A 12,866-nucleotide genomic window follows, 5' to 3' on the forward strand; every position below is an offset into this window, starting at 1 on the left:
TGATTACAAGATTTGTGATGAAATACAAACGGCCAGAAAAGGAAGAAGAGAATGGATTAAAACAATAATACAAACCAAAAATGGTATCATTCTGGCAAAATTTAATTAGAAATAAAGAATCTAAAGAGTAAGGAGGAAAGTGATGAAAAGGGGATGGTACAATATTTGTATATATTTTTGGCAACGTGACTTGGTCAAAAATAGGAATTAGACAAAGACACATCTGAGGATTAGACTGGAGTCTAGTGATCTGAGTCTGATGAACTGAATATATAGAGAAAAGCAAAATATATATCAAAGGAAGAGGAAGACCATCCTCAAAGACTAGATGTAACTGCTGCAAATGATACATTAAAAAAAAAGAACCATTTCAGGATAAGAAATTACCTCTTGGGAATCCTCTCATCAGAAGTGAACCTGAAGATATCAAAACTTGATTCATGAGTAAGGCCAAAAAGATGATTTAAATCAGGGGAAAGATGTCTGGCATTTTTCTAGTAAATTTTAGTATTTAAGAGTATGTCACATGTATGGAATTTAGAAAGATGGTAATGATAACCCTGTATGCGAAACAGCAAAAGAGACACAGATGTATAAAGCAGTCTTTTGGACTCTGTGGGAGAGGGAGAGGGTAGGGTGATTTGGGAGAATGGCATTGAAACATGTATAATATCATATAAGAAATGAATTGCCAGTCTAGGCTCAGTGCAGTATACAGGATGCTTGGGGCTGGTGTACTGTGATGACCCAGAGAGATGGTATGGGGAGGGAGGTGGGAGGGGGGTTCAGGATGGGGAACATGTATACCCATGGCGGATTCATGTTGATGTATGGCAAAACCAATACAGTATTGTAAAGTAAAATAAAGTAAAAAAAAAAAAAAAAAAAAAGAGTATGTCATCACCAGGAATGAATTTAACCTTTATAACTTCAAAATTCTATAGGGAAAGCAGCTTGTGATCACTGAGCTGTGTACATGATGCTCCTATATAACCTAGCACCAAACAGATACATAAAATTGCCTTATAGTTCTGACTAGAGAGTCTAAAACTTTCTGGGTCCTCAAAAATGAACCAGAGTGATGTCAGCAAGATGAATGAGTAAGACATACCCAACTCATACTCCCCTTTCAACAACAGCAATTTGCACCCTTTGTGGACAAAAGTGACTTTGTGGGAGCTGCGGGATTCAGTACTATACACCAAGGGACCCAGAAGGAGTCTGGCCCACCTGGCACACTGGGTAATAAGCATACAGACTTCAGCCCTGGCTGTGGACCTGAGGTGGCCCATGAACTGGCTCCAGCCCCTCTTGGACACAATCTGGGAGCCACTGGAGAACAATAACTTGGACAATCACCCGTAAATGAGAGAACCTTTGTGGAAGTCCAAGAGACCAACAGAGTAGCTCCCCAACCACTAAATCCAAGTTCAGACACACTGTTGAGGGTAAGAGAAACAGTTTCACTTTACCCACCTCATCCCTCCCACATGGCAACACAGCCCACGGCCAAGAGAGCACCACTCTGCACAAGATTTCTGCACGGAGGAAAGTGAGAGTGTGTGTTAGTCTCTGGCCGCCCCAGCTGTGCAGGTCCTTGTATTTCTCTCTCACTCTGTCCAGAGTACTGAGCTGTAAGATGCACAACTAGGGGATGGGAAGTGGCTGAAAGAAGAGCAGCCAGGACTCTGAACGTATTAAAGGGATACAGATCCTACTAACTGCATGACGGACTCCATCGGGAGGCCTGACCATGAGTTGCCAAAACGCTTTGCCCATTGATCCCCCTTGCATAGCCCACAGGCACCTCCAGTACTGTGTGTGCCTCACCCCCCACACACACCTGCTCCACACCTTCCCCATGGCAGACAGCTAGTGAACAGAAAGCCAGCCTGAATCTATAGGCCAGGGAGAGATGACAAACTTTAGCTTCTGTACTTCCCTTGGGAAAGCAAAAGGAAAGCTATCATCACTCAGCCCAGTGCACTGCAGGATCAAGAGAGGGCACACAAGCTTAAGAAATCTGCCACAAGAGGTAGCAAGAAGCATGTAGAAGGTATATCCATAGGAGGTCTGAGAAAAACAAAAAGAAAATATTCTAATAGTTATACAAAAAGATATTCAAAAATCACCTTTAACAGGGAAATGCATATCAAAACCACAACAAAGCATCATCTCACACCTGCTGGAATGGCTATTTTCGGAAAAGATAAAAGTGCTGGCAAAGGTGTGTGGAAAAGGGACTCATGTGCACTGTTAGTGGCAATGTAAATAGGTACAGCCATTGTGGCAAACAGTATGCGATTTCTTCAGAAGAATTAAAAACAGAACTACCATGTGATCCAGCAATCCCACTTCGGGATATATGGCTGAAGAAAACTAAATCAGTGTGTCAAAGAGTTCTCTGTACTCTCATGCTCACGCAGCATTATTCAGAGTAGTAAGATACGGAAACAACCTGAGCGTCCATCAGTGGATAAATGGATAAAGATGCATTACACACAAACCATGGAATATTATTTAGCCATGAAAGAGAAGAAGTCCTGCCATTTGTGACAATATGAATGGAACTGGAGGGCATTATGCTAAGTGAACTAAATCAGAAGAAAAGGTCAAATACTGTATGGTACCACTTACATGTAGAATCTGAGAAAGCCAAACTCATAAAAACAGTTGTAGAATGGTGTGTTTCAGGGGCTGGGGGTGAGGAGATGGAGAGGTGTCAGTCAAAGAGTACAAACTTGCAGCTATAAACCAAATAAGTTCTGGGTATCTAATGTACAACATGGTGGCTACAGTTAACAGTACTGTTATAAACTTGAAATTTGTGTAATGAGTAACTCCTAAATGTTCTTACCACCAAAAAAAAAAAAGATAAGTATGTGAAGTGATGGAGCTGTTAACTAACTCTACTGTGGTAAGTACTTCACAATATATATCAAATCATCATCTTGTATACCTTAAATTTATACAATGTTCTATGTCAATTATCTCAAGAAAGGGGAAATAAAAAGAACTGTCCAGATGGAGACAGCAATTCCAGAGTTCAATTCCAGATAAATGAAAAGGCAACAAATTGAAGTCTAGAATGTAGAAGTAAAACAAATAGAAGCTTTTGTTTTGCCAAAGGTTTAGTGCTTTATAAGGCCATCCTTTGGTTTACAAAAATCTTATGTTAGGAAGGGGGGCAGAGCATGCACATATATATGAACATAATAAAAGTACCAAGTTTTATAACTAGAAAGACTCTTAAGAATCATTTAGTCAAAATTTGCCTATTAGAAATAAGGAACTGAAGTTCATAGACGGGAAATGCCCACAGTCACAAAAAACAGAGAAAAAAAAATCTGAACTAGATTCTGAGTTACTAGAATTCTGTCCTTGGGCTTCACTCACCATATCAGACTTCTTGTTGAAGAATACCTAAAAGTGTATATACCCGCAGGGCAAAAGGATTTCCAGAGGAGAAATGAGAGCTAGCAGATTTGGCAGTCAGTTCTCATTCAGGCTGGCATGTGTGCAAAGATCCAAAAGACTCAGGTGACTGACATTTAAATATTAGAAAATGGTCTTTCCTCCTTTCTCTGCTCTTTTTTTCTCTGCTCTTTTTTCACCTGAGTCTTTTGGATCTTTGCACACATGCCAGCCTGAATAAGAACTGACTGCCAAATCTACTAGCTCTAATTTCTCCTCTGGAAATCCTTTTGCCCTGCGGGTATATACACTTATAGGTATTCTTCAACAAAAAGTCTGATATGGTGAGTGAAGCCCAAGGACAGAATTCTAGTAATTCAGAATCTAGTTCAGATTTCTATTCTCTGTTTTTTGTGACTGTGGGCATTTCCCGTCTATGAACTTCAGTTCGAATTGGAGAAGGAAATGGCAACCCACTCCAGTGTTCTTGCCTGGAGAATCCCAGGGACGGGGGAGCCTGGTGGGCTGCCGTCTATGGGACACGACTGAAGCGACTTAGCAGCAGCAGCAGCTATGTTGAATATAGAAGCCATTTGTATATAAGGGAAAGTTTCTTCCTTTCTCATTTTTTTCTTTTATCCTAAAATTATATATGTATTCAATTTAAGTAAGAAAGCCATTTAGTCAATACTAAGTTCTGGCCCTCAAAAGAGTTGTTATGATGATAAGAATCATACCATACCCGAGAATTCACTGGCTTTCCTCTTAATTATCTAAAACCACTTCTAGAAATGTGTTAAGGCCGCCTGTGCTCCCAGTTGAGTCAGGTATATTTATATCATTGTAATTCTAGATGTGCATTTTTTCAAAATTCCGGGAGAGATGACTAAGCTCCTCAACCTATGCTTAAGAATTTCAGTTTTATCAGACAGCGCCTACCACCTGACACACATTAGGAAAGGCAATTGAATCCTCAATGAAAAAGAAATCCTCAAGCAATATACATGATTTCAATATACCGGTAAACTAAATTTCTTTTCATTTTATAAAAATTAAAACAAACAATTCTGAAATGAAGGTTAAGCCACAGGTAGGCAACATAAAATGTGATGTATGGCAAAACTAATACAGTATTGTAAAGTAAAAAAAAAATTTAAAAATTAAACATAATAATAATAAAATAAATAAATAAAATAAAGTTAAATACATACTAAAAAAAATGTGAAGTAAAACAACTTGATTTTTTTAAATAAAGAAAGAAGACCATCTATTCCAAACAAGTACCCCCTTAAAAAAAAATGGCATGGCAATGAAGCTTTCTCATATATTTTGAAAGGTAAACACATACATGCCAGGAATAGCACTTCATTTATTTTTATATGAATAGATGTTCCCATAGTAACAAATTCAACTTCTGAATTCTTCTTTCAGCTCAGTGTACTATATCAACAGGTTCAATATTATATTGGCCAGTTTCAGTTCTGCTAACGTCAACTGAAAAGCTTGCTAAGTGCTATAGGAAGCACGCTGTGCATCAAGTGATTTTCCAAATCAGAAGGCCAAAAGGTGTCAAATTCAATATCCCCAAATTACTACTTCTAAAACAATTTCTAAAAATAAAACCTGGTTAAAAAAAACAACAAAAACCTCACTTCTATTAGAGTAGAGAGGACAGAGAGGAAGGAGGGGGAGGAAGGGGAGAAGCAATAACCAGACACTTCTAATTAATCATACTTTTCTTTCATGTCATTAGCTCCCCTAGTGGCTCAGAGGATAAAGCATCTGCCTGCAGTGCAGGTAGACCTGGGTTTGATCCCTGTGTCAGGAAGATCCTCTGGAGAAGGAAATGGCAACCCACTCCAGTACCTTTACCGGGAAAATCCCATGGATGGAGGAGCCCGGTAGGCTACAGTCCATGGGGTCGCAAAGAGTCTGACATGACTGAGCGACTTCACTTTCACTTTCTTTCATGTCTTATTATCACCCATTAACAGCCATGAAATTAAAAGACGCTTACTCCTTGGAAGAAAAGTTATGACCAACCTAGACAGCATATTCAAAAGCAGAGACATTACTTGGCCGACTAAGGTCCGTCTAGTCAAGGCTATGGTTTTTCCTGTGGTCATGTATGGATGTGAGAGCTGGACTGTGAAGAAAGCTGAGTGCCAAAGAATTGATGCTTTTGAACTGTGGTGTTGGAGAAGACTCTTGAGAGTCCCTTGGACTGCAAGGAGATGCAACCAGTCCATTCCGAAGGAGATCAGCTCTGGGATTTCTTTGGAGGGAATGATACTGAAGCTGAAACTCCCGTACTTTGGCCACCTCATGCAAAGAATTGACTCATTGGAAAAGACTCTGATGCTGGGAGGGATTGGGGCAGGAGGAGAAGGGGACAACAGAGGATGAGATGGCTGGATGGCATCACGGACTCGATGGACTGAGTCTGAGTGAACTCCGGGAGTTGGTGATGGACAGGGAGGCCTGGCATGCTGTGATTCGTGGGGTCGCAAAGAGTTGGACATGACTGAGCAACAGAAATGAACTGAACTGAACATTCCAATGTCTCCTCAAACTGAAAAACCAAGGAGTTGGCTTAAATGCAAATAGACCCACAGAACAAGCAACATAAACGAACAAATGAATACAGTTAGTCAGTATCTGCCGTAACTAAACTGGCAGCCTCTTTCAACCAAGCTCTAGCCACTTCTTGCAATGGAAAATGTAAACAATGATATCGGATCTTCCGGTTTTCAAAAGAAATTGAAAATCTGCATTTTTATCAAAAAATCTCCTAATTTGTAAAAATTGGCTTTAAAAAAAATAGCTCCAAAGCATATGCCTATAGCTGGATCTAGTCAGCTCATCTCAAGTTTGCAAACCCTGGCTTATATAAAATTTGTGTCTTTACATCATTCTAAGTTATCATCACAAATCTCTGGTGACAGAACCCCTGACCAGAATGGGATCAGCAGGAACAGAGGCCAGAGGCATGTGTTTGCAATGGATCACCACTCCCTGCCACCACACCCTGAATGAACTCCTATGACAGCACCACCTTATTTGTGTACAAGTCTGTCTACCACCACCAGACTGGAAACTACCTCTTGTAGGCAAGACCACACCTTATTCATCTTAGTCTCCCCAGCACTTGGCACATGAAAAGGACAAAATAAATATACTTGAATGAGTAAGTGGATGAATAAACAAACACCAAATGAATGTAATCTCTGAGGTCAATCTCCCTCTAACCTTTTTTCTCCATTATGGAACTTGGTGAAAAGAGTATTTCCAATGACTCCACATTTCAGCTGAGTTGCTCTACACCTGAGCAGAAGGAATGGCTGCTTATATTGATGGTTAAGCCAGTCTGAGGCAGACTTTCTAAATTTTCACTGCTGGATGAAAGCCAAGAAACAGATGTTTGAAATTAATTTAACATTAGTTCCTTTTCTGCCATATGAGACAGAAAAGAAGTATCAAGAGGGTGGAAGGACTGGGGAATGTAGAAGGGAATGTCCATGGTGCAACTATTTGATAACAGAAGATCCTGGAATCGTTGTGGACAGTTTGGTTTCCAGTGGTATTGTGGTGGTTGTTCTACTGACACTACAGGAAGCTACTTTCTTTTTGACTGGTTGCTTCTGGGTAGGTGTCATGGCAAGTGGAGGTTTGAAGGGACAGAAGTGTACCCAGGGGAGTTGGGTGGTAGGAGCAAAAAACAAATTTCATTCCATGCTGTTTCTGTGCAAATGGGAATGTTTTCTTCCCAGGATAAAGGGAGGCTGATTTAGAGTCCCACGCAATATTTGTCATTTGTCAACCAAGCACTATTTTTACTCTTCTTTCTCTCTTTTCCATGTGCACACTGTTCTATAGGCTTTGGAATCTATAAACATTTTCTTCAATACAGTCCCTGTAACAAAAAGCTATACTCTGTAACTATGTACATCGAATTTACATTTCTGGGTAACTTTTAGAGAACAACTCAGTGGGCACTTACAGTTTAATTATCGCCAAACAAGTATGAACCACAAATAAGCTTTCTACCATTTGCAGACTTTGGCAATGCCAAATGTATGGACTTCATTTAACCACTGCAGAAGGCTTAAATTATCCGCTCATGGTTGGGTCCATGAGTTGACAAATATGAATAATGTTCCAAGGATGATGTAAGAGAATATTTGAAATAGGAACAGCTTGGGAAATCCATGATGCCAAAGTAAGCAGGTAGGTGTACAAAGAAGAGAAGTTTTAGAGCCTGGTTCTAGGCATAAAACACAGAAACATACTTACCAGAATAGATGGCGGGGCTTGCTGAAGACTTGAACTTTGAGTGTTCCAAACTTGGTCTTCACTTTGGGGAAGTAAAACCCCTCTCACTAAAGAAAGAATAACATTAAATAAATTTTTAGCTGAGACACTACTGTGTTTAAGGTTCAGAGACAATTAAAAACCAAGTTCTTCCTTTTTATAAGCTTAGATTTGGATAGAACAAATGGAAGGATCTTGATACTTTATTCAAATATTTTACTTATATTAGCACCATCTATCTAAATGATATGACTCCAACATAAACATTCTTCCCATTGTTACATTTTGAACACTCCTATTTTCTTTCCTTTCTCAAGCATTTTTTACTCTTTTCAAGATTCCCATGAAGTATCTGTTCTAAAATTGATTTTTTTTCATTTTAATAAGAAAGTTGAACTGAAATTCCAATTCATTTGGGTGATGCCAAAAATGGAGAAAATTATGCAAAACTGTTTCCTTTTTGGCAGCAAAACTATTTCCTTTTTGGCAGAAAGTACCTTTGAAAAACAGGGTAAGACACCAGAGAGTTTATCACTATACCAATACTAAAGGGTCACAAAGTTAAAAGAGTAAATTATATAATTCAACTCAGTAAGATTTACTGAATCCTCACTAGTTGTTATAGACTTTGATGATATTGAAGCTATAAACATTAATAAAGCCAAGTTCCTCTTGTGGAAGTGTTCCCTATGTCAGAGAGATAAATAAAACAATACAAAACATTTATATAATGTATGTGAACACAGACAAAAAAATAGAATGATTTTTCCTGGAGGAGAGAAGGAATCAATAAAAATTAAAAAGAAGGGGTTGTAAGAAAGGTGATCTGGTGTATACCCCAAAAATAGAAGCAAAATCTGTATTTACCTGTTCCTACTGCACTGACACCTGGGTCTGGAAGATCCCCTGGAGAAGGAAACAGCAACCCACTCCAGTACTCTTGCCTGGAAAATCCCATGGACCAAGTTGCCTGGTAGGTTACAGTCCATGGGGTCGCAAAGAGTCAGACATGACTAAGCGACTTCACTTTCACTTTTCACTGCACTGACATAAAGGGATCAATCAAAAATCAAACTTTATTTTTGGAAAATAAGTACTTTCCAAAACTTTTTCTCGACTGTGTGTTCAGTTAACTTGTCTTCTATGGAAAACCAGTAGCATGAAATCAAAGATGAATATATTTTTTAATGATGATCAAGTTACCTAGGAAGCTGCAGCCATTCAGAACTCTGAAGCTGGCATAACAACAGAAATGTATTTTAGGAACAAAATTCTGAGCAATTGAAATGTACATCTACTGAAAGGCAAAGCACCTGAATTAGTTTGTGCTGGATATTCTAAAGCTTTTGTTAAACTTGCTGAGAATTATTGACCTCTTTCTAGGACACCTTCTAGAAGGTAGCTCCACCCCAGGCTCCACATAAAAATAAGACCTCACTATGCTGTTTATGGATTCAGTATCCTAAACAGCCTCATTCTGCCTACTGCATATCTTAATCCTCATGCCATTCGTTCACCAGAAACCCCTGATTAATCTACCCGAATTAGCTGCATGGCTAATAGTCATTAGCTTAATGACTATAAACTAAAACAGGGAAAGGAGGATATCAACTATCTGGAAATAAAGCTAAAGCACCATTCAGATCAGGATGGTTTCTGTCTGATGCAGCCTAGAGAGTGCTAAGTACCATATATATATTGGGAATTTCGCTTTATGAGAATATACTGGAAAAGAAACTAAAACTATACAAGGACTTAATGGTTATACAACTTACCATTGATAAGCTGAAGGGAGTCAGGATCTGGATTCAAAGAAGAGCTCCCCAGCAAAAAATTCTGGTGCAGTGTCTCAGCAATATAATCTCTGAAGTTACTAATTGTATAAACGGCAGTGGGTTTATCATCCAATTCTACAAGACCATGGTTTTCCACCTTGTTGGAATGTAGGCTAATTAGGTCCCAGGTGGTATTGCTGATAGCCTCCCCATTGAAGGTAACTGCATAGTGAACATCTATGCCACTGTGGATGACAAGAGAAACAGATTAGGTCCTGCCAAGGAAGCACAAAGAAAGGAACTCCAAAGCCATGGAGAGCAAACATGAGACGTAGGGAGAGTCTCAAAAGGCAAGGATTCCATCACCATTCTCTGCAGACTCTGGATGGCAACATTTAGCCATCCCCTTCTCCTTCCAGAAAACAGAGAGGTTATAGCTCTAAGAACACGGAGGGCACAGAGTCAGCCTGCATATATACCTGAGTGTCTTCTTCCCCCATGTTTTCACCCCTTCAAAATCAACTGTTCCTTTTCACTCTCAGTCAGCTTCCTTCTTCCCCTATTAGGGTTTCTCCTCCCTGATTAAAAAAAAAAAAAAAAACAACAACCAAACCTTCTAACTCCACCCAACAATGGGAAATCCATTGTATCTCATTACTGTTGCTGGATGATTTATGTACTCCGCATTGGGGAGTGAAACAGTAAAGCAGCGTAATGACTATGAACTGAAACAGTTATCTATTGTAAAAGGAAAATATGAACTATTTGGAAATAAAGCTAATTGATGACTTGTGAGTTTTTTTTTTTAATATCATACTAGAATATCTTCTAATATGACAGCTATCTAAGTCTCTCGTTTGATAGCCCAGACAATTTACAGTCCCATAAAGTTTAATAGTGAATTGTAAAAAACTTACTAAGAAGTGATGGTTTTTTGGCCTAATAGGAATGATAATTCCAAAGTTTATGACTTTACTTGCCTATAGGACATTTAGCAAATTAGTTAGTACAACTTAACAAATTAGTTCTATCTAATTTGGCGGGGCTTCCCTGGTGGCTCAGTGGTAAAGAATCTGCCTGCCAATGCAAAAGACACTGGTTTGAGAAGATCCCCTGGAGAAGAAAATGGCTACCCACTCTAGTATTCTTGCCTGAGAAACACATGGATAGGGGAGCCTGGCAGGCTACAGTCCATGGGGTCAAAAACAGCTGGATACAACTTAGTGACTACAAAGCAACAACATCTAACTTAGCAATCCTTTCCCAGTTAACTATATATATTTCTTCCAAATGCTCTAGAAACTACCTCTCATTTTTCTGCTGGCTCCCTCATTAATGAGTTGAATAAAATTTTGACAAGTGTTAATAAATAACTTTGTCTGGAATGGGGCCTTTTCACTATCTTTCCACAGGCAAACAAAGAGACAATTTCTTGGAATAAAGGATAAAGTGAAAATAAATAAGTAGGAGTTGATATGTCATTTGACATTTTCTTAAATAATCATTTTGAAGAAACATCAGAATATAAGATTTTTAAACCAATAGAACTACACCTTATAGACCAACTCAGACTTATCTAACAGCTAAAAACTAACATTTTTATAAGTGCTTACAATGACAGGTTATTTCCCAGGCTTAGACTGATTTAATACTCATAACAAATGTGAAGGTTTTATTATCTTCAGATTATTGTTAAGAAACTAAGATTTAAAGAAGTTAAAAGACTTGCCTAAAATTTCACAATATATAAAGGGGTAAAGTCAAGATTCAAACACAGATCTGCCTGACTCTGGCACCAGCATTCTGAATGACTACACTACACTCAGTAACTTTAAACTGTTAACAAAAAATAAGTCATCATGAGAACAGCTTTGCTCTACTCAGCACCCTCACTTCCAGCCAGTCTGTGAGACACAGCCATCAGAAACAATACCCAACAAGCACACCAAGATCCTCTACCCTCTCAAAGATGCACCACCCTCTCACAGATCCTCCACCCTCTCAAAGATGAACCACTGAAGGCAGATGTGCTCGGAAATAATCTGCCACCTTCAGACATTCTATAGGAGCAAAATGATGCCCAAACCAAAGCACTCAAATAAATTAAGCATTTCCTCTTCTGATTCACTTATATATTCCTTGATTATAGACTGTGCTGTTTTGTAAAAAGATTTTGTTTCTAGTGAATGTCTGTCTTGCAGTCTGTCCTTGAGTTCTATCTCCAATGTCTGACTTGGTACCTGCAATTCAATGTCTATTAAAGTAACAGAAATCTATACTTGCCTGACTATAGAGAGAAAATTCCAGCCTTAATTAAAGTATTCACGTATCTTTAGAATAATAAAAATGTCAGGAAAACGAGAGGGGTCTCACGGAGTCTAGAAAAAGGGCTACTTAACTAATTTATCTTACTATGAGTGAAAAGCCTGCGACAGTGCATTGTAGCTTCCTTGTAACACAGAACCTTAGATTGGAGATAGGTACAATAGGCCAGCATGACTTTGATACTGGCCATTAGGATCACCCAACTTCCCTTCTCTGATATCAAGCTGGCAAAAGAACTTTCGATCATAATTCCCTGCAGATTGCCCTATGGGGAAAGAATGCATGAGCTAAGCCAATGCAATAATTAGTCAGCTGGCAGATACCTTTCTTGCTTTAAATAGATCGATCAGCATGCTAGAGAATGCACTGTATTTTGTAGTTTGGTAAGCATAAATTGGTCTTAGGAGACCTCTTCTTCCTGGGAACGCAGGCAGTTCTGGACTTGCCCTGGGTCTACAGGGGGTGCCATGAAGGTGTTACCCCTTGCCTACCACAGAAGCAGTGAGGCACAATGTTCCTGTCCCACTCTGAGTATCATCAATAAGGTTTTCCTCCCCAATCTGATAAGCTGTCACTTCCAATGGTGTGGTTTAGGGAACCTTACAGTGGTAACTGAGCATCTTAACACTTGGATGCCTTGCTGAGGGATGAGACATCTGCTTGTCATCTACAAATTCCCTCAATCCCTTAATTTATCATGTCAGAACATGTTGATTCATGAGTAACTCCTGATCTCCTTTTGTAAAGAAATAAATTCAGTAAAATATGGTCAGAAAAAAAAAAAAAAAAAGATGGCCACAATGTGAAATTGAACAGTAAGAGGGACACCTACTGGTCAGAACTCACCACACCACGTATGTCTTAAACATCCCTCACAATGCCTGGCTCCTAGTAGTTCAATAAATATTTTTGAAAATAATGAAAAAACAAATGGTTAGTTTTATTCACTAATGTAGGCAGATAGAACCATTGACTTTGTGACACTTATATGACAGCATGTGATTTTCTTGACTTAATTGTTCAGTCTCTAAATATGCAGGT

General features: G+C 38.9%; 1 protein-coding gene across 8 annotated transcripts in view; it reads right to left on the reverse strand.

Annotated features, from left to right (window-relative positions):
• IMPG2 (interphotoreceptor matrix proteoglycan 2) overlaps positions 1-12,866 on the reverse strand; it is a 77,769-nt gene that overhangs the window by 23,058 nt on the left and 41,845 nt on the right. For all 8 annotated transcript variants that reach the window (XM_027979604.3, XM_060416880.1, XM_060416876.1 and 5 more), the window contains exons 10-11: positions 9,501-9,745; positions 7,708-7,793 (exon numbers count right to left, since the gene is read on the reverse strand). In XM_027979604.3, the coding sequence (XP_027835405.1) occupies positions 7,708-7,793; positions 9,501-9,745 (331 nt within the window). The remainder of the gene's footprint in view (positions 1-7,707; positions 7,794-9,500; positions 9,746-12,866) is intronic.

The sequence above is a fragment of the Ovis aries genome, chromosome 1, assembly GCF_016772045.2.
Source record: "Ovis aries strain OAR_USU_Benz2616 breed Rambouillet chromosome 1, ARS-UI_Ramb_v3.0, whole genome shotgun sequence".
Taxonomy (NCBI): domain Eukaryota; kingdom Metazoa; phylum Chordata; class Mammalia; order Artiodactyla; family Bovidae; genus Ovis; species Ovis aries.